Here is a 19,618-nt window from a genome sequence, read left to right on the forward strand (position 1 = left end):
AATACAAAAGAAATGACAAACAAATAGCACTAATGGCAGCAGGCAGAGAAGACGCAATTGAGAAATGCCTCAAGGAAAAGTGGGATTATAATCAGTTACAACTACTCATCAGTACTAAAATGAAACAAGTAAAAGGAGCAATGCACAGGAGAGGAAAGAGGAAGCTATGAACCGGTGAGTAAGGAAATTAAGGAGGGCATCGAACATTGATGGGTGGCTTGAAGGGGACACAGCGAAGCACAGAAGGCGCAGTTATCTCAAGAGGAAATACACCAAAAATGGAAATCTGATCAACAAAAGAAACAGAAAGTGTAGGTCTTGTAAGGGATCGGTAGTGTACACGGGGTCATCGGAACGCGGCTGGGAGCGCTCAAAGCGAAGCGTCTCCTTTCTCGGAACGCGGCCGCTCGCGAACGCGCCAGGAAGTACGGGTGTCCCCCGCCCCGCTGTACCAATTCGCGCACGTACTGGCACGAATGTATATTTGTGTTTGTTCTTATTATGTGGTGGAGAGAGTGCTCTACCTTACGGAAGCTGGAGGGCTGGCCATGCCCTGGATGAACCAATGATGTTAAGACCGCAACATGATTGGAAGCTACGGAATGTGGGCCGGGCCTTTAGGTCTTTAAAACCGGGCCCCGGAGCGAGAAAAAGGGTTCTGGGCTAAGGTGAGATGCTATGCATCTTCGGCTACGCCGAGTAGGGGCCTCCCCTAGTGTTAGCCAGTTCCGCCTTTTTGTTGTTTTGTGTCTTTGTGCCGTTTAATTTGTCTCTAGTGCCTTAACTTGTATATGCTGTAAATATATGTATATAAATCTTTAAGTTTCCCTTGATCCCTGCATGTCAACTCATCGCGAGAGCATCTCTGACGGGGCACCCCTGGTGCGAAGAAATGCTTCGGTCTTTCAAGTGAACAAACCGTCTCTGACGGGGCACCTCTGGTGCAAAGAGGAAGATAGAGAACGTGTGAACTTTACTGGCGGAGTCGACGAGGACCCTGCGGTCATCGGAAGACGGTGCAGGAAGAAGATTGAACGCAGGGAGAAAGGCGACGGTCAGGCAACAGCAGCGTTCGAGAAAGGACCTGCGGAGAGACGGCGGCAAGGACGCAAGGACCAAGGCAGTAGTTCAGCGACGCGGGACTGCATCCGGTCAAGAAAAGCAGCGCGTCGAGGACTTGACGGTCACCGGCGGGCCGCAGCAAGTGACAACGTGCACAGGACCAGCGGCGTGCGACAGCTCATCGCAGCATCCGGTGAAAGTGGCGGTGGACTGCGACACCAAGGATCTGGCAATGCGGATCGACGCATCGAAACTGTGAGTTTCCTTCGTCGCATTGTTAGCGTCCCTGTGGATGTGTTCGAGCCGGTAGGACAGTTGAGGAGTACAGACGGCGGTATGGAGGGCTATCCATGCCGGCCCTCACTCGATGTGAGGTACCAAGTGAAATTAGCGAAGGTGCGCTAGCGTACTTTCAGGCTGAACTTGCGAAAGTGAATGGAGGAAAGGCGCCGCTGTGCTAGGAGAAACCTCAGGATGTTAAGTGCGTCTTGGAGGAATCAGAAGCAAAGCGCCACCCAGTCAAAAAAAACCATTGCGTTCCAATTGGTAATTACCAATTGGAAATTTCCAAATGTGTTTTCGACACCATTGGAAAATACCAATTGGAAAATTCCATTTGGAAAATACCAATTGGAAATTTCCAAATGTGTTTTCAATACCATTGGAAAATGCCAATTGGAAAATACCATTTGGAATGCTCCAATTGACCAACATCATTGGAGAATACCAATTGGCCAACACCAGCAGGTCCACTCCAGTTGGCAGACAATTGATCTGCTCCAATTGTCAGGCACTAGGTGGTCCCACAATGACAGGAAGAACTGGTTTTACAGCAAATTTATTTGCAAAAAAATCCATGGGAAATATCTACATGCGCAGCAGCTGGGACCTCAGGCAGCGTCCAAGTCCTTGGCAAGATCCCTGCAATATAAGTATCACACAGACAGCATTACTGCAATGAAAAGCTGTTCACAGCAGTACTAAGAAACTAGACGCAATTTTGTATGCACAAATAAAAAAAAAACAATATGCACAAAGCAGAAATTTACTGGAGTATTTCATGCATGGGCGTGTACCAAGTACATGGGGTGGTTATATGAAGAGAAACAGCACCATGAACTATATATGTCCTCTGCTGGTGCACATTTGCATAACTGCGGCTTGGGTTTACTTGTTTGTTAGCAGGGAGTCAGATAAATAAAACAATTGTCACCTTTTTGCCAACTTCTCTATATCTGCGATCTTCTCGCTTACGAAGCGGTTGAACTGCTTCATTCCCGTTGTCAGGAGGTCAGGTGGCATGCCCTTGCCTTCTAATCGCTGCCTGTAGCAGTCTAAGAATGACAGAATACAGTGCAATCACATAAGAAATCAAGCAGGCAAGAATTAAACTGACACGTGACAAATTTTACAACTGCTTGACAAAGCTCAGAAAGGATGGACACGCTTTGGCAGTTGTGAAGCATACTGGTGAGGGTAATACATAAGTTCACGCAGAAGACAGCAAACAAATTGCTGTTACTAGATAAAATAGTTCCAACAGCTGCTTGCAGTTACCTCTCAGAACTGAGAGCTTCCATGGAGTGAGGGCCGTCTTCCTTTGTCGCCCTGGAAAGCGCGGGCAGTGTTTTCCTGAAAAAGTTTGAGCGGTAGTGGAAAGAATAGAAATTTAGGCATGAGGTTTATGAAAGCTACAATGCATTCAGTTGCAAAAAAGGAATACGATACCTTGAAGGGACCGTTCCCTCAATTCTGAACGGGTCCACACCATCATGAGGAGCTCTTTTACGAACATCGAGTCCTTTTGGAGCTCAGAAATCCGCTGCCATGCGGCTCGCGATATTTGCAACCCTTGCCCTATATCAACCTGCACAAAAAAATAAAACATGAAAAATGTCTCAAAGGCATCCATACAAAGAAAGCTGTACCAAATGGGCTAAAGAAGAGTCTTCGGCTAGATGGGGTTGAGGGCTTGGATGTGGTGCAGGTGCCACTCGTATAGCGGCCTGGCTCGGTCCTGGTTCACCTTGGCTGGGGTGGACAGGGGCTGAGCTAAGCCGCAGTGCTGGAGCTTGCTCCTGGACTGCTTGCACTTGAGACTTTGAGCCTGGTCATACACAGATGAACATTTTAGGCACTGCTACAATGATAGATAAACAAATGTACACTTGCAAGTTCTGCAAAAAAAGACAGGAAAATTTGCGCTCCATTGCCATAAATAACATACAATATTGCACATCTTTATTGTGAAGATTTAAAAATTTTCTTGCCTCAATCACTGGCTCGTTTACACTGAAACTGTACACAGAACGTGGGTATTACAGGAACTTTTGTCTCATAGTAAGTTTGTCAACAGTACCTACCTGGTTCAGCCATGCATGATGCAAACTTTTGCTTCAAAATCGACGAACCGAAAGCCGCGAACTCTGAGTTTTCGCCAAACGGCGCCAAGGTCAGCATTACAAGCTGTGCAGGTCCTTTGAAGATGCCACTGCCGCCCTTCGCAGCAATAAGGCATTGGTGGATTTCAGTTCAGCGACCTTGCCGCAGACTATTACAGAGTTGCATCATTCGTGGCTGAATAAGTAAGCATCGTTGTAAAACTTCTACTAGACAAAAGCTGCCACAATGAGCAAGCTCTGTGCTCAGTTTTACGATAAACGAGCCACCGGTTGAAGTGAGCAAAATTTTCACGATAAAAATGCATAGTACAGTGCAACTGAAAGGAAATATTGATCTCCTAGAAAGGTCTGCATGCAGATAGATGTTCGCCACAGAAATCTGAATGTAACAATTCATACCATTGAGGGAAATTATGGTCTCCTGGAGCCCATAATTAAGCTTCGTAATTTTCTCAATTTTTTCTTCTTGTTGGAGCAACTGCTCCTTCAATTTTTCAATCTCATTATTTTGCAGCTGCATTTTCGCGCGTGCTGCTTGAAGTTCCTCCATGAGCAGCTTTGAACCTCTATCCTTTGAAGTTCCTATCTTCTTCTTCTTTTTTTCAAGGACGGCCAGGAGGTCCTCCTTATTACTTGCCTCCTTCCGTTTTTTTGGCAGTGCTGTGCACTAAGTAAAAGAAGGCATGACACAAGGCAACAATTAGCAGTAAAAATCACTAAAGGAAAACAAATTCTACCTCTTGTATCTCTTCGTCACTGTCGCTGCTCTGCAGGCACTTCTGAACCCGCAGGCGGCTTGTTTGTATTTTTCCAAAGATTTCCACCTCAGAATCTGCAAAATATGCCATTTTGATTTGTACTTTCGACACATTTCATACATAGCCATATAGGCATCAACTGAAGCAAGAACAGAAGTGTCGAGTGACTCAAATGACAATTAAGGCGTCGATTAGGGATAACTGGTGATTCTGAAGCATTAACAGCACCCCAAACAGCTTTCGTAATATCACTTGCAGTGCGCTTTTGGTGCTTCTGGAGCTCCGATGTTAAAAATAAGACTCTGCACATATGCTAAGGTCGTGTGAAAAGATCACAGTATTAATAAATACAAAAGCTGGGAGGCACATATACGCAATATATATATCAGTAACAAATAAAATATACCGCCATGCAGAACGTTTTCTCCTGCTTGTGAACAGTAGCATTTCTGTAAAGGCAGGCTTAAAACATCCTAACACTGTGTTTAACTTTAACATGCAGCAGCGAAATTATTTCCTCCTTCCGACATTTACTTCAATAAAGAATGTATGTGGACATCTCACTATGCTAATTTCTCTTTTTTCATGACCATACGCGTAAAACCGGTACATATTTTACCGCTGGCATCCCACAGTGCATTCAACTGCCAGGCCCAAACTGCGCGAAATAAAGCACGCTGGACATCATTAATCGCGACGTGCGTAAGCTATAGTTCCATGGAAGGATAAGCCATGTAACTGGCACACAACACTTCCGGCATTATCGGGCTGGTTGGAGCATATACGCCATTTTCGAAGGCACGCTAGAGAAAGAGATCAGCGCTACTCGATCGCCACCAAACAGAAAAGTGCAGTTGATTACCTCCGAGCATGAGAATTCGGGCCGGGTAAAAGTCTGCCTCTCCTTCTTTGTCGGTCCATTTGGCCAAGTAGGTCCGAGGACCGAAATCCGTAGAATTCGCAGGCGCGAAGTCCTTTATGTCCGCTACGGGCACCACTGCGCAACTGTTGTTATCCTTGTACCTGACGTACGCAAATGCTGGCGCATTTAAAGACATGATGATCTGAATGGGCAAATTTCCAGCAATGTCAGAGCACAGAAAACAAAAAAAACAAGCTATGCCCACAGCAACACAACGTCGCACACGTGCACAGTATCTGCGCTTCTGTGACGTAAGCGTAGGTCCCGGTGTACGAAACTGCGGAGTAATTTTTTTTTACTGCAACAACAACAAAATGCGTCCGTATACCTTTCAAAATGTCAAAATTTATATTTATAATTTTTTATGAGCACTTACTTTGTGCAGCGCTCCCAAATGTGAAATTGTGACGGCATAAAATTTTGGCTGACTGAATCAACTTGAACTTGAATATGAGGACTGTTTTGACAGCCTTGGCAGCTTGCGTTAGGATTCTAGCCACCGTACTTACGTGTGACGCATTGTGCCAGTTTTTTACTTTCTGGTTGGGACTGTTCCAACATGGACTGCTGAAACGGCAGACAGTGACGGTTGTACAGGTATTTACCTCCTTTTGTACCTGAAGAATGGAACCTGCAGAAGAGCGCCGTAGGCGCGGCCCTTATAAGACGTACCTGAGCCCAAGCTCGCTGTACGGCCCATGCAGCTTGCCAAGATCGACTGCCATCGAGCTAGAGAAAAGACGGCTCGAAAACACTGTTGTAAGTATGAGTGCCTATTACACGTAACGTGCTTCTTTGATTAAAATTTCCTCTTCTCTTGCACGCGGGGGATCTTAATTAGCGGCTCAGTGATTGCTTGTCTTTCCGACAACAGGTGCACTAACTTTACCAGACGTGATCTCGGAGCCGTTCAACGCTAACACGCACCGTAGAATGGGTTCTCTCGGCTAAACCGCTCGCTTATTCGCGCTGGAATTTGATGCAGTGATGCCTACGACAGTCTTGCTAGTTCAGTACCAAGTCTGGATGATGCATTTTCCCGAGTTGATCAGAATTATTTATAATCCGCGTCGGCTGCATGTAGCATTGCATGGCGACCCTTATTAGCATAGTGTACGTGTAGCATTCCAACGGTCAGTACACGTTCGTTCATCATATTTCATGTTTAATGGCTCTAGGAAAGTTCGTGCATGTTGTGCTGCATTCGCGGAAGTTGATGAATGTCGAGTGAAAAAAACTAGCATCGATCGCAGTGCGACCTTTAGTCGGCATCCGCCTCCCTAACCGACTGGCTGCAGCTGTTAATGATTTGGTGGTAAAATTATTGCAAGTTAACAAAAATGGCATTTCATGCAGGAATCATCTCAAAGGAGGACTATATCCAACCCTGGTGTATCCAACCCTGGTGATGTAAATTCCGTGCAGCAAGCAATGCACATTCTTCACAGCAGCTCAGTAGACTGTGACGACTCGGAATATGCTCCGAACGCTACAGCGGCAGCTGAGACTGCGTACCAGGGGATTCCCGTGGTGGATGTCGCCGTACGTGGCCGTGAGGAGCAGATGGAAACAGACGTGGCTGACAGCGTACCTGCACCCCACCAAGAGAACTCGGACGCTGCTTTTTTGGAAGCTGTAAGCACATTTCACTTTTTATCTTAATTGGCACCGAGCCTTACAGGTACAGAACTAGAAAAAAGGGTAAACAAACATTCTCCCTTCCCTGAATTCAGCCGAGGTGTAGAATCAGTGTAGCACACGTGCAGTTTTTAATTAAAGAGTATTGAACGCCAAGCCATGTGCAATTCACTTGGAGCAAAGTCATGACAAAAAAAAGTGATATATAATGCCTTACATCCCAAAGTGGCATATGAATTATGTCACTGCTGTTGAAGGCCCTATAAATTAATATATGTCAACTGTCTGGGGGCCTTTAGCAAAAAGGTGTGAAAGGCAAGGTTATGATAGAAAAACAATTGCACTTGATGGACAGTAGGGTAGTTAGTTGGAACTTACCTGTCCATGGGCTACGGAACATTTGTGACACCAACTATTGCTTTTTTACTTTTTGGAAGTGTTCAGCCTGGTGGATTGAAATCTTTTGTTTAATATTTAAGTTCGATGTGAATAATCATCAGGAAAAAAAAAGGAATTACTCTCCAATTGCCCTGTCTGGATGAGTAATACTAAATTACTGCATCAACATGGTACCATTTCTGGCTGCTGCTGAAATTCACAGTGAAGACAAGTCAGCGGCCACAGGAAAAATAGTTTTTGTCATGTCGCCATATGCAGCCTTTCTGAGGTGAATGCTAAGGTAATTTCAGGGCAGCAAATTTGAGCTCAAGGAATGATGCAGTCTCAAGTACTGTCAGACAGGTTATTTCCTGCTGTGTCATGCAGTGTTTTACATGTGCGTCACGACTGTCTTCATGCTGTGTAGATGCTGCCAGTTTATTTCTAAATCTTTTGTTCCTTAAAGTTTTGTACCATTTATATGAAATGTTAAAAAATTGCTGACTAACGGCAACAAAGGGGAATATATGGTTCTAAAGTTGTATTTTTGGACATGTTCAGCAGAGTAGTTCAGCAAATGCTTGCGATGTGCAGGACACTCCTGAGCCCGAGGATCCTGCTCAGCAAGATGTGAACAGCCCAAGTGGCACCAGTGAAGATGCAGGACTAGCTGACCTTTTTAGCGACATCGTCTCCGAAAAGGTTGTGGTGTCGAAGGGCGACATGCTGCTAATGGTGCTGAAACATGCTGTCAAAAACAGTTTGTCTCTGACAGCAGTGACAAGTTTATTAGAAATGATAAATTTGTTTTTTGAAAAGCCTGTGCTACCAGAATCACGGTATATGTTTGGAAAGCTGGTCAATGGTAGCCCCACTGATATGAGGTTTCATGTCATTTGTTCCAATTGCTCCACGTACATTGGTGAAGTTGAGCCAGGAGCCTCCTCCACATGTACCAAGTGCTTCAGGGCTTCAAAATTTTCCTCTGTGACAGAAGGGTCCTTTTTTGTTGCTTTCGACATAGAGTCTCAACTACAAAAAGTTCTAAAGGGGTGCGACATCCTCGATTTAACAGAACCCCTTCCAGATAAGGGGACATATTCTGATATATACGATGGGGAACTGTATCGAACATTTGTCTCCTCAACAGCAGATGCAGGCAACAGGATAAGCCTGATGTTCAATTCAGATGGCACTCCTATTTTTCGTTCCAGTGGCACTGCCATTTGGCCTATACAGCTGTTAGTGAATGAGCTGCCTGCTGCGCAGAGAATGAATAGGCCAGTTTTAGCTGCCCTTTGGTTCGGAAAGAAAAAGCCAGATATGGCAGTCTTTCAAGGGGCTTTCGTGGAAGCCATCACAGAGCTGTCAGAAAAAGGCTTTGTCCTTGAATACAGAGGTGAAGAGAAACGGTTTAAAGTATACTGCATTTGCTGCGCCGTTGATTCCGTGGCAAGAGCTCCTATGCAGGGAGTCATGCAATTCAATGCGTATTACGGTTGCAACTGGTGCTTACAAAGAGGCGAAAGAGTTGCCAACTCCACGAAGTACCCCGTGGAAGAAAACGAAGCAAGTGAAAGGAGTGAAGAGCAGATGTTGGAAGACATGGAGTCTGCAGTAACTGAAGGGAAACCTGTACATGGTGTCAAAACTGCCTCGCCACTTATTAACTTAGATCAGTTTCATATAGTGTGGGGATTTGTCCCAGACTATATGCACTGTATCTTGTTAGGAGTGGCTAGGCAGTTTCTTGAGATGTGGCTTGAGGACACTAGCTGCAGATTTTACATGAGGTCACGCCAAGATGACATCGATGCAAGGTTGTTGGCAATCTCATCACCTAGGTATGTAAAAAGAACACCGAGGCCAACAAAGGAGAAAAAATTTTGGAAAGCTAAAGAGTGGGAGAACTGGCTTCTTTACTATAGCTTGCCCGTATTGGAGGGAATTGCAGACAAACTCTGCGTTCAGCATTGGGCTTATCTAGTAGAGGCCCTGCATTTAATGCTCAAGAGGGAATTGGCCACCTGGGAGCTCGAACAGGCGGAGGAGCTGCTGTTAGAGTTCCATATTCGTGCACAGCTTCTTTATGGGAAAGGCTGCATGTCATTCAACATGCATCAGGTCACTCACATAGCAAAAAGTGTGCGCCACTGGGGCCCACTTTGGGCACACTCAGCCTTTCCATTTGAGTCGGGCAATGGCAGTTTAAAGAAAGCTGTAAAAGCTGCAAATGGTATACCCCATCAAGTTTGTAGAGTCCTACAGACTGAAAGGCTAATAGATAATCTCTCTGAATTAGCTTCTAAGCCAAGTGTACTTAGTTATTGTGATCTACTGGAGTCCTCAAAAACTAAAAAAACTGTGACAGTTCCGGGAGAGGTTCGATATTTTGGGCGAGGCAGCATCTATACCACACCAAGCTGTCCTGTTGACAGTTGTACTGAGCTTTTAGGTGCTGTGCAGTATGGTCGCATGATCAGGAAAGGGGTAGTGCTTACTACAAAAAAGTATGCTGCAGGAAAAAAGACGAATGACTCAGTGATTCAACTTTGTGATGCCTCTTTTGCTGTGATAGAAAAAATCATATGCAAAAATAGTGCAGAAGCATATGTCATAGTTAGGCGACTCAAATGTGCTCCTATGAAATACACGACTTTGATAGTTCGACATGTGCTTAAAGTCATAGAGGAAGCGCGATCACTGACTGTGCTACCAGTTTCAGAAATTTTGACTGTTTGCGCAGTTGTTAGAACAGGAGGAAATTGTTACGTCTCGCCAGTGCCGAGTTCGTTTACAGGGTAAACTGAATATAATGCACATTTAAGAACACCAGGTGGTAGATCAATCCAGACAGCAGCACCTAGGAGGGAGCAGTGCTATAGTGCAAGGTGTGGGACTTTTAAGGTCTGCAAGAGAAGCTGTAGCAGAGCGCTTCGGGTTAGTTTTGCTTACCTAGGGTTCTTTAACATGCAAACTCATCACACAGTGCAGTTGCATAAATGTGTGTGAAATACATCACTTAAATAATAAATAATTGCACTTGTCTTTGTACACAAATAAATTGGTTTTTGAGGAAAGAAAATGGGGCAGTATCTGCCTCACATATCGCGGTGGACACCTGAACTGCACTGCAAGGGAAGGGAGGAAGGTGGGAGTGAAAGAAGAGGTGCTGTAGTGGAGGGCTCCAGAATAATTTCGACCACCTGGGTATCTTTAACATGCACTGACATCGCATAGCAAACGGGCGCCTCTTGCGTTTCGCCTCCATCGAAACGCATCCACCGCAATCTGGTTCGAAACTGGGTACTCTGGTTCGGTAGACTATCCACTGGCCTTAACCACTGAGCCACCGCATTGGGCTTGTACACACGGCTTTTGTAAAAAAAATTCGTAATGTGGTTAATGTGCTGAAGTAACACATAGGCTATGAGCAGTGCCATAGTGGAGGGCTCTGGATTACTTTACACTACCTGGTGTTCTTGAACACATGCTGGGATCACACAGCACAATGGCACATATTGCTTTCACCTCCATCAAGACCACACCACTATGGCCAGGAATGAACCTGGATCCTCCAACTCAATAGCTGAGCACTTTTAAACACTGAGCCAGTGTGGCAGATGACACTTGGAGGTTATAAGAGAGTGCATTCATTTGTGTAGACAACTGGTAGTTGTGTATCGTATTCTTGTGCACTTTTGTTCTTTAGTTATTTGTAATTCTGTTCTCATATGCCTCTTATGTGAGTTTCCAATCTTATACAATTCGTATTTTGTCACCTCATTGCTGCTTGTATAGAAATGCTTTTACTCAAGTTGCACCGGGCACTGTATTTATGTATTCTGCATTCTTGCAAATCCAAAAAAATGAGTGCTGTTTTCTGTTAAATGCAGTCTGCTGAAAAAGTTTTTACCTTGATGCTGTGATCTGTACCAAAGTATTCATTTGCCAGTTTTAGTACTATGTCGACTGACAATTATGTGTAGTTTATCTGCTAAGTTATTTCTGTGAAATTAGTGTAGCGTCCTTAGTTTCAAGTGTATGTACAGTTCGCAAAACATATTCTCGTGTTATTTCCACGGAAGTGTTATCTCATTGTCTTTTTTGTTGTGTGCTGTCTAATAAAGATTATGTTATACATTCTTGAGCGAGTGTTTATAGTGAGGGTGGCCTCAGTTTTATAATGTATGGTAGAGCTCAGGTAAAACTGCAGTTACAAAGTATTTTAGGTAGAATGCAGAGTTACATCAACAGTGTGGCTTAAATTGCCCAGTTGTTAAATAGCCTTAGATTCTGTTTGGCACTAAACTTGGCAGATATTGTGCACAGTTCAAACAGTATGACGAATGGATATAGGAAATGGCACAGTATGCAACGAAGTTCGATATCTTCAGTTATTAAAAAACTAGTGTGACTGACAAGAGTCAAGCATATGATGTTTTAATTGAACCTGAAGCAGATAAGAATCAAGCTTATGCAGGCCTCATGTCTAGTGTGCTGTGGTATATTTGTTCCTGAAGCACAGTGGAACCTTGAAAGAGTGAATGGACATATATCCTCAAAAAAAATCTTTTAAGAAGCCAACTGGCCCTAATTGCCAGTTGGTAATAAAGAGGAATAAACTCAACCTTTATACAATTTGACTTCAGTTAAAATCTTCAAACCAATGGGGCAATAGTTGGAATGGCAGGACGAATTGGACTCAAGGGGAAGCTGAGAGCCCAATTGGACCGTAAAATTGGAATGCAGGAAACCAATGCACACTCCCCCATTGGATTTGTGAGCTCAATTGGAAGTTGAGAAACCAATTGTACTGTCCAATTGGAATGCACAAAACCAATTGGACTCCACAATTGGATTTGTGAATCCAATTGGAAGCTGGAAAACCAATTGGACTGTCCAATTGGAATGTAGAAAACCAATTGGACTCTGCAATTGGATTTGAAAATCCAATTGGACTCTGCAATTGGATTTGAAAATCCAATTGGAAGTTGAAAAACCAATTGGACTGTCCAATTGGAATCGGGAAAACCAATTGGACATCGCAAATGGTTTCCCCAAGTCCAATTGGTTCCATTTGGCTTCCAATTGGATCCAATTGATTCCAATTGGGTCCAATTGGAAATCTCAATTGGACCCAATGGTTTTTTTTGACTGGGCAGCAGCTAGCACTGGAGCTCGCTGAGCTCAAGGAGTCTAGGAAAGCTAGTGAACTAGCCAGGGAGAACTGCTCTGAGTCCCGAGAGGTGAGGCCGCCTGTGCTGGAAGACAAAGGAATATGCTTGTCATGCACAGCTCAGGGAAACAGCAGTGAGGACGCTGAAAGCAATCAGCTGGTATCCGGGAACGCATCTTTGTTAGGAAACGCCGCGAAAGGTTCAGGAAGTGAAAACAGGATTCCTGAAAGACGCAGAAATATCACAGCTTTTCCGCCACCGCGGGTGGCTAGCAAAGAACAGGAGCAGCCCAATTCTCATGATCTAGTGCCAATAGAGACCAAGGTGTCCGATAACAAACAGGACAGCGGTGGAATTCCTGCAGGCTCTATGACAAATATTGTGACCTCGGACACGGAGCTAGCAACAGGTGAAAATCTGGCGTTGCTGCAAACACACACTGTGTCGGGCATAGGGCATGAAGTGCCCCGTAGCGTTCCTGGTGGCAAGAGCCCTTCGTCCGAGGCAGAGAGCGGAGGTGGGCCTGCTGGGCCGACCGGGCAGAGCGCCGCGCAGTTGTTGAACGCACCCGGTGTGTGTCCAGCCAGGTTATTTGAGCACCCGGAAATGAGTGGCCACTTGCCGCAAGGCAAGCTCGGGTCAAGTGACTGCGAGGGAGCTCATGGAGCCTCAGAGTTAGACGATGCCACGAAGCCGGAAAATGCCTGTCAAGCAGGGAACGGCAACGTCAGTGTTTGCCCGAGCAGGAACGGGGCAAATGGCTCTAAGCGAGGTGAAGTGCCAGGAGGCAGGTGCGCAGCTTTCATGTGGAAAGTCGGTTCGTGGAACATTACGTTCCGTGCTGCAGGTCGCCAAATCAAGTGTAGCAAGACCGGCTGCTTTGGTATGGTTAGACGGGGCAAGGGCTATGCTCCTTACGCTGCACGTGGTTCGTACCGGTGCGCCAGAGAGAGCGGGCCCTCAGGTGCGTCGTGTAGTGAGGGGTTTGGACCCATCAAAACCCGGGACGTTTTTGATCCTGGAGGGCACCAGCTTTCGAGTTCTCGGCCGCTGTGGCGCCAGCCTAATGAGCATAGCGACCATTAGGTGTTAATCATGTCGATTGAGACACGTGGGGGCTCGAACGCACACAGGGACGCTCGGTGCGACCAAGGACGCTCACGTGGCCGCTAACGGACCCCATATCAGTGCTACTGAACGCTCCAGTTGCGAGTGTCTGTGTGTGTGTGTGTGTGCTCGTTCGTGAGCAGGACGAGGGTGTGTACTTTGAGGTGGTGAACTGGGTGCAACCCACCAACTTGGACGCTGTGTTACGGCGCACGGCAGGCATGCCACTGTGTGTATTTAAGTGTGCATTTTGCGTAATGTTGTGTTGGTTCCCGTGTGCATTTTGCTTTTGGTTTTGTTGGTGCCAGTGCTGGTGTAGCTGCGGCATGTCACCCACAGGGTGGTTTTGTGACCCGTACCGATCCCTTTGTTATAATTCTAAAAGTGGCATTTGAGCCCTTTGTAGAATCTTGGGAAGGGCGTGTAAGGGATCGGTAGTGTACGCGGGGTCATCGGAACACGGCTGGGAGCGCTCAAAGCGAAGCGTCTCCTTTCTCGGAACGCGGCCGCTCGCGAACGCGCCGGGAAGTACGGGTGTCCCCCGCCCCGCTGTACCGATTCACACACGTACTGGCACGAATGTATATTTCTGTTTGTTTTTATTTTGTGGTGGAGAGAGTGCTCTACCTTACGGAAGCTGGAGGGCTGGCCATGCCCTGGATGAACCAATGATGTTAAGACCGCAACATGATTGGAAGCTACGGAATGTGGGCCGGGCCTTTAGGTCTTTAAAACCGGGCCCCGGAGCGAGAAAAAGGGTTCTGGGCTAAGGTGAGATGCTATGCATCTTTGGCTACGCCGAGTAGGGGCCTCCCCTAGTGTTAGCCAGTTCCGCCTTTTTGTTGTTTTGTGTCTTTGTGCCGTTTAATTTGTCTCTAGTGCCTTAACTTGTATATGCTGTAAATATATGCATATAAATCTTTAAGTTTTCCTTGATCCCTGCGTGTCAACTCATCGCGAGAGCGTCTCTGACGGGGCACCCCTGGTGCGAAGAAACGCTTCGGTCTTTCAAGTGAAAAAACCGTCTCTGATGGGGCACCTCTGGTGCAAAGAGGAAGATAGAGAACCTGTGAACTTTACTGTCCTCATCTAGGCTAAAGTAAAGCAGTCCACTGACTGCTGGCTGGCTGGAGTGCATGATGCAACTAAACAAGGGCCAAGAAAATTCTGGTACCATACAAGCTAACTGTGTAAAATGAATTGGAAATTGGAAAATAAAAATTCCAGTCGGAAAAAAACAATTGGAAACGAATGATTGTCTTGATTGGGATCAGAATATTGCTCTCTATGAACACAAAACTGGGAAATAATGAGGCCTTAGTAAAAAGATCGGAGCTGCTTTATCTACTGCATTAATTTAATCATTTGAACTGTCACTGCAGGCATTAAACAATGAAAGAACTTTGCTCAATGGACAAGCACCACTGGCTCCAGGAGCAGTGCCTCATGAATGGGGTATTTAAGTTAGAGCAAAAGTATGCTTTATGCATATATATATATATATATACTGTGTCTGTGTTCCTTCTATGTGATATCGCAGGCTTGTTTGTCTTCAGTTCCCTAAAGGCTTGGAATTATGATAATTTCAATTCCAATGTAAAAATGTTAGCACTAAACGCACATCACCTTAAACTCCTGGGAGAAAATCCACTTTGTTCTGTACCATTCGAATCAAGCTGGCCAAAAAATGTCTCCTGGATCAGACCAAATGAGGTCTCTCAATTTGGGTGGACCCCTTGGTGCATGCCCAATTGGAGCTGACCATTTGGTGTCGGCCAATTGGAGTGGTCCAAATGGTATTTTCCAATAGGTATTGTCCAATGATGTTGAAAACACATTTGGAAATATCCAATTTGTTCCAAGTGGCAATTTCCAATTGGAACCCAATGGTTTTTTTCGGCTGGGTTAATACAAGGCCATAAAGTACACTGAGCATCCAGACACAAATATATTGGGATACGGATAAACAAAGGACAGATATGCACAGAAAAGCACGAACAGTCTCTAAGGGTTGAAGGCTTAAGAGATGCCAAGATAATGAAACATAGAGCATTATGGATGTACAACAAATATAGTACTAAGAGGTATGCATTTGGAAAGGAATAATGGCGCCAGGTCTTCCTTTTGGAAATGTGATTCTGTGCTTAAGGGGAGAAGTCAAGTCGAGATTAGACGCAAATCAGAGAGCTGTTGGAAGATTAGCACTAGGTGCCCACGGCGAATCCACTAATGAAGCAGTACAGGGGATACGGGCTGGACATCATTCGAAGCACGGGAAGCTCAAAGTAAAATATTATATGAAGAGCACCTGAGAAAATTAGACAATAGAAAGAGCTATATATGTATTTAAATACTTATATAGGAGGGTTCACTTACCAAGGCGGAAAAGAAGGAACTTAACCGGTAAGTATGCAGGACAGAACGATGCCGAAAAAAACAGCATTAAACGACAGGTACAAAACCACGGAATGTAAAGCTGAAATGTGTACGTAGGTGCACACGTAGGGCTCTACTTCTTTTTAAGTATGCATAATAATGTCGTGACTAGTAGCTGCAATGTAAAAGCATGACTTGTTGGTAGACCATATTATGACCCCCTTAAGAGTGTTCAGTTGATCCTTCTGCACGACTGGTCTCAGTAAAGGTGAACAGTTCTGTCAAGTTTATTGGTCAAGAGTTTTGTCAGGTTAATTTATATAGGGAAGAAATATGAAAGCAGTAGATGCAGTGGTGCTAAAGGCACTTGTTCATGGCAGTTGCAATGGTGTTGACATTGATTCTGTGTGGTACTTGCTTCTCAAGTTAAAAAGGATTGCCAATTGGACAGGTTCGTCCTAACCAGCAGTCTCTGATATGTCAGCCCATTTTGTTGGTATGGAAGGCACATGACTGTGCCAAGTGGTGCAATAATACACAAAATCTAAAATCATTATTTAACTGGCACTCTTTTCTTTGAAACATGGGGTGTGCAAGACCTATAGACTGTTTATAAGTGACAATGTTTTACAAGGGACAAGCTACACATGTACTGTGCTAGCTTCATGCCAGCCGCCTGAGACGTGCTTGTATGCCGACTCCTTTCAGTAAAAAATTCCAATGCAAAGTGACCTCTTCTTTTGCATGCAATAAGTCATGCAGCTGGCTTTAAGACTGAATACCTTAGCAGCCTTCAGGATGCAGAGAGTTCCATTGTTGCTACCTTCGAGAAGGATGAAGCCGTGCTGGCCTGTGTAGTGGTGGGATGCTCGCGGCCAACCGAGATGAAGACTGGGGAAAACAACTCGATGCCCTGCTTGAAAGGCTTGTACTCGTGTGCCAGGTTGGGTGTGCCATTAATGGTGATGCTTGGCAGTTCAGCATTCAAGATGGTTACCCATGACTCCACAGGTGGAACCTGCTGTGCTTTTCCATTGCTGCACCGGGAAGGGCGGAGGGGGGAGGAATGACGATTAAAAATTTAGAACCAATGCCATGAGAAGAGTCCGCACTTCGTACAGATAGAACACGTCAGGGAAACATGCCAATAATCTCATGGAACACAGCAAGGCTACCCTGAAGGAAAAGCTTATTCCCAGTGGTCCACACAATGCACAAAATGTGCAGCATTACATGAGAGGAATTAACACAATAAGAGGTGTGTGGGGTGCATGTGTTCTGTTCTAAGCAGCAGACAGACGCTTCAGTGGCAGCAACGCAAAAAGCTCTTTATTCGAGGCAGCAGCGTCCTTTTATAGGTAACGATGCATGCCAGTCAGGCACACGTCATTTCCGGTACAATGTTATGAGACCGACTGGCTGAGACAGAACATTACTGCCTCCTTAATCAAAGCTACGCGCGTTTCTTTCCGCGTTCATAACTGGAGGCTTGATAGCGATCAGGAGGACGTCTTGTTCGATTACTTCTTCGCAAATGAGCCTCTTCGGGTGTAGCCATGGTTGATGCGGTGGAACTTGAAGGCTGCGCTGCCATGTGTCTTGCCTCAGGCTGCGATGCCGGTTCCTCATTTGAAGTGGCGTCATCTAAGCGAACATCCTCAAGCTTGTCCGCAGTGGGACCACTAATCACGGAGCCAGCAGGGGAATCTTTTTCCGAGGGAGCTGATGGCAAGTCTCGCTGAACAGTGGCACTTGGAGTGGACTCAGGATGCGCTTCTTTTGCGACGTCCGGATGGACTGATGACTTTGCACCCGATATCCAGCTGGGTCTCAAGTGGTCGATATGCACAAAACGAAACTGGTCACCGACTTTTACTACAAACGTAGAGTCGCTTACACGTTGCATTACGACCGCTTCCTCCCATGACAGGGTTTCCCCTCTCGTAGTCTTGACGAGAACTGCATCACCAGCTTCCATCTGCGGGTCCCTTCCTCGGCCCTCGTTGCGATGAGTGGCGTCTCTGGCTTGGTGGCTGCGCATGTCCTGCACAAAACTTGGCTTCAGGAGCGAAAGCTTCACTCGGGTTTGTCGTTTCAGGAACAGCTCAGCCGGCGTTCTTCCTGTTACGGAGTTCGAGGTGTTCCTGTAAGCAAGCAAGAAGTCGTTAAGTCGTTGATGCAGAGTTCTGTTCTCCCCTGTTAGGTTGTCGTGAAGCACTTGCTTGAGTAGAGTGGCCTTTGTCGTCTGAACTAGCCTTTCTGCTGCCCCGTTCGATGAAGCATGGTAGGGTGGCGTACGCGTGTGGCGAATCCCGTGAGAAGAGGTGAAATTGGAGAACTCCTGCACAGTAAACTGAGGTCCATTATCACTGATTAGTTCCTCCGGGTAGCCATACGCTGCAAATATCTCCATGAGACAGTCGATTGTTTTTGACGTCGTCGTAGTGCGGAGGCATTTTACTTCTATCCACTTTGAGTAAGAGTCTACTAGAAGGAACAAGTTCGAGCCATCCTTCATGGTGAAATCGACATGGACTCTCTGCAAAACACGAGTTGGATAAGTCCATGGATGCAATGGCCCTGGTGCCTTCGCAGGCATGGTCGTTTGGCACACTGTACATTGACAGACAGTGTCTTCAATGTTCTTGTCAATCAACGGCCACCAAACAAACGACCTAGCAAGCATTTTCATTCTTTGCATTCCAGGGTGTTCTTCATGTAGCAATGTTAATACTGCTTCTCTAAGTTCGTCTGGAATGATCACTCGCTGGCCTCACGTGATGCAGCCTTGCTCATACGATAGTTCGTTTTGACGAACGTAAAAGGGCTGAAATTTATCATCGTGGTGTGCGGGCCAGCCAGATAAGGTGAACTGCACGACTTTGGAAAGAAGGCGATCCCTTTTAGTCGCAGCAGCAACCTGGCTCGCAGTGAGAGGCGTTGACTCAAACACTGCAAGACATTCTTCAGTGTCGTCTTTATGGTTGACCAGAAGTGGAAGCCTTGAAAGAGCGTCGGCAACTTCCATGTTTTTGCCGTTCCTGTAGCGCAGTGTGTACTGATAAGCTGCTAAGGTGATAGCCCAATGCTGAATCCTAGCTGCAGCCAAAGAAGGAATTGGTTTATCTGATGCCAAGATCCCCAACCGTGGTTGGTGGTCTGTATACAGCATGAATTTGCGCCCGTACAGGTATCTATGAAACCTGCTCAGACCAAAAATTAATGCTAGGGCTTCCTTCTCGCCTTGCGCATAGTTGCGCTCCATTACACTCAATGTTCTGGAGGCAAATGAAATGGGTCTTTCCAAACCATCAGGCATGACGTGAAAAATTACTGCCCCAAGACCGTAGGCCGACGCGTCGCAGCTTAAACCGATTGGCTTTTTCACGTCGTAAAAAGTCAGAACTTGACTGTCTACAAGACGCTGCTTGGCTTCCACGAATGATCTTGAACATTCGTCCGTCCACGCCCAACTCTTGTCCTTTTTCAGCAGGTCGTACATTGGTGTAGCTACTGTGGCTAAATCTTTGATGAATTTGGCGTAGAAATTCAGCAGACCCAAGAAGGCTCGTAACTCAGTTACGTTGCTTGGCTGAGGTGCTTCTGTGATGGCTTTTATCTTTGTTGATGTTGGAAAAATGCCATCAGCTGTCACTTTGTGTCCAAGATAAACGACGGACTGCTTGAAAAATTCACATTTCTGTTCTTTTACAGTGATATTGTGCTTTGCCAGTCGTTGAAGTACCTTTTCCACAGTTTCCTGACAGTCGTCTATATTGTCGCCTACGACGATGA

At 45.7% G+C, this 19,618-nt stretch overlaps 2 protein-coding genes and 1 pseudogene across 2 annotated transcripts; 1 reads left to right on the plus strand and 2 right to left on the minus strand.

Moving 5' to 3' along the window:
• LOC149355015 (calsyntenin-1-like) overlaps positions 1 to 19,618 on the minus strand; it is a 489,555-nt pseudogene that overhangs the window by 444,214 nt on the left and 25,723 nt on the right.
• On the minus strand, positions 1,885 to 7,006 carry LOC149355028 (BEN domain-containing protein 5-like). The gene is made up of 8 exons (XM_089583598.1): positions 5,085 to 7,006; positions 4,202 to 4,296; positions 3,864 to 4,131; positions 2,991 to 3,169; positions 2,791 to 2,929; positions 2,620 to 2,694; positions 2,276 to 2,396; positions 1,885 to 1,983 (listed from the first exon to the last, which is right to left on the minus strand). The coding sequence occupies exons 1-8, from the start codon at positions 5,278 to 5,280 to the stop codon at positions 1,953 to 1,955; spliced, it is 1,104 nt and encodes a 367-aa protein (XP_089439724.1). The 5' UTR covers positions 5,281 to 7,006; the 3' UTR covers positions 1,885 to 1,952.
• Positions 4,970 to 11,310, plus strand: LOC149355029 (uncharacterized). The gene is made up of 3 exons (XM_089583597.1): positions 4,970 to 5,903; positions 6,501 to 6,779; positions 7,755 to 11,310. The coding sequence occupies exons 1-3, from the start codon at positions 5,769 to 5,771 to the stop codon at positions 9,963 to 9,965; spliced, it is 2,625 nt and encodes an 874-aa protein (XP_089439723.1). The 5' UTR covers positions 4,970 to 5,768; the 3' UTR covers positions 9,966 to 11,310.

The sequence above is a fragment of the Amblyomma mixtum genome, chromosome 3, assembly GCF_055824585.1.
Source record: "Amblyomma mixtum isolate Tamu chromosome 3, ASM5582458v1, whole genome shotgun sequence".
Lineage (NCBI taxonomy): Eukaryota > Metazoa > Arthropoda > Arachnida > Ixodida > Ixodidae > Amblyomma > Amblyomma mixtum.

Excerpts from the sequence above, each read along its gene's own strand:
- LOC149355028 (XM_089583598.1), bottom strand. The coding sequence starts at position 5,280 with ATGTCTTTAAATGCGCCAGCATTTGCGTACGTCAGGTACAAGGATAAC. Across the intron at positions 4,132-4,201 it reads GTGACGAAGAGATACAAGAG|TGCACAGCACTGCCAAAAAA; the intron begins GTAGAATTTGTT and ends TCTTTTACTTAG. Across the intron at positions 2,930-2,990 it reads ACTCTTCTTTAGCCCATTTG|GTTGATATAGGGCAAGGGTT; the intron begins GTACAGCTTTCT and ends TTTTTTGTGCAG.
- LOC149355029 (XM_089583597.1), top strand. The coding sequence starts at position 5,769 with ATGGAACCTGCAGAAGAGCGCCGTAGGCGCGGCCCTTATAAGACGTAC. Across the intron at positions 5,904-6,500 it reads GACGGCTCGAAAACACTGTT|GAATCATCTCAAAGGAGGAC; the intron begins GTAAGTATGAGT and ends CATTTCATGCAG. Across the intron at positions 6,780-7,754 it reads ACGCTGCTTTTTTGGAAGCT|GACACTCCTGAGCCCGAGGA; the intron begins GTAAGCACATTT and ends TGCGATGTGCAG.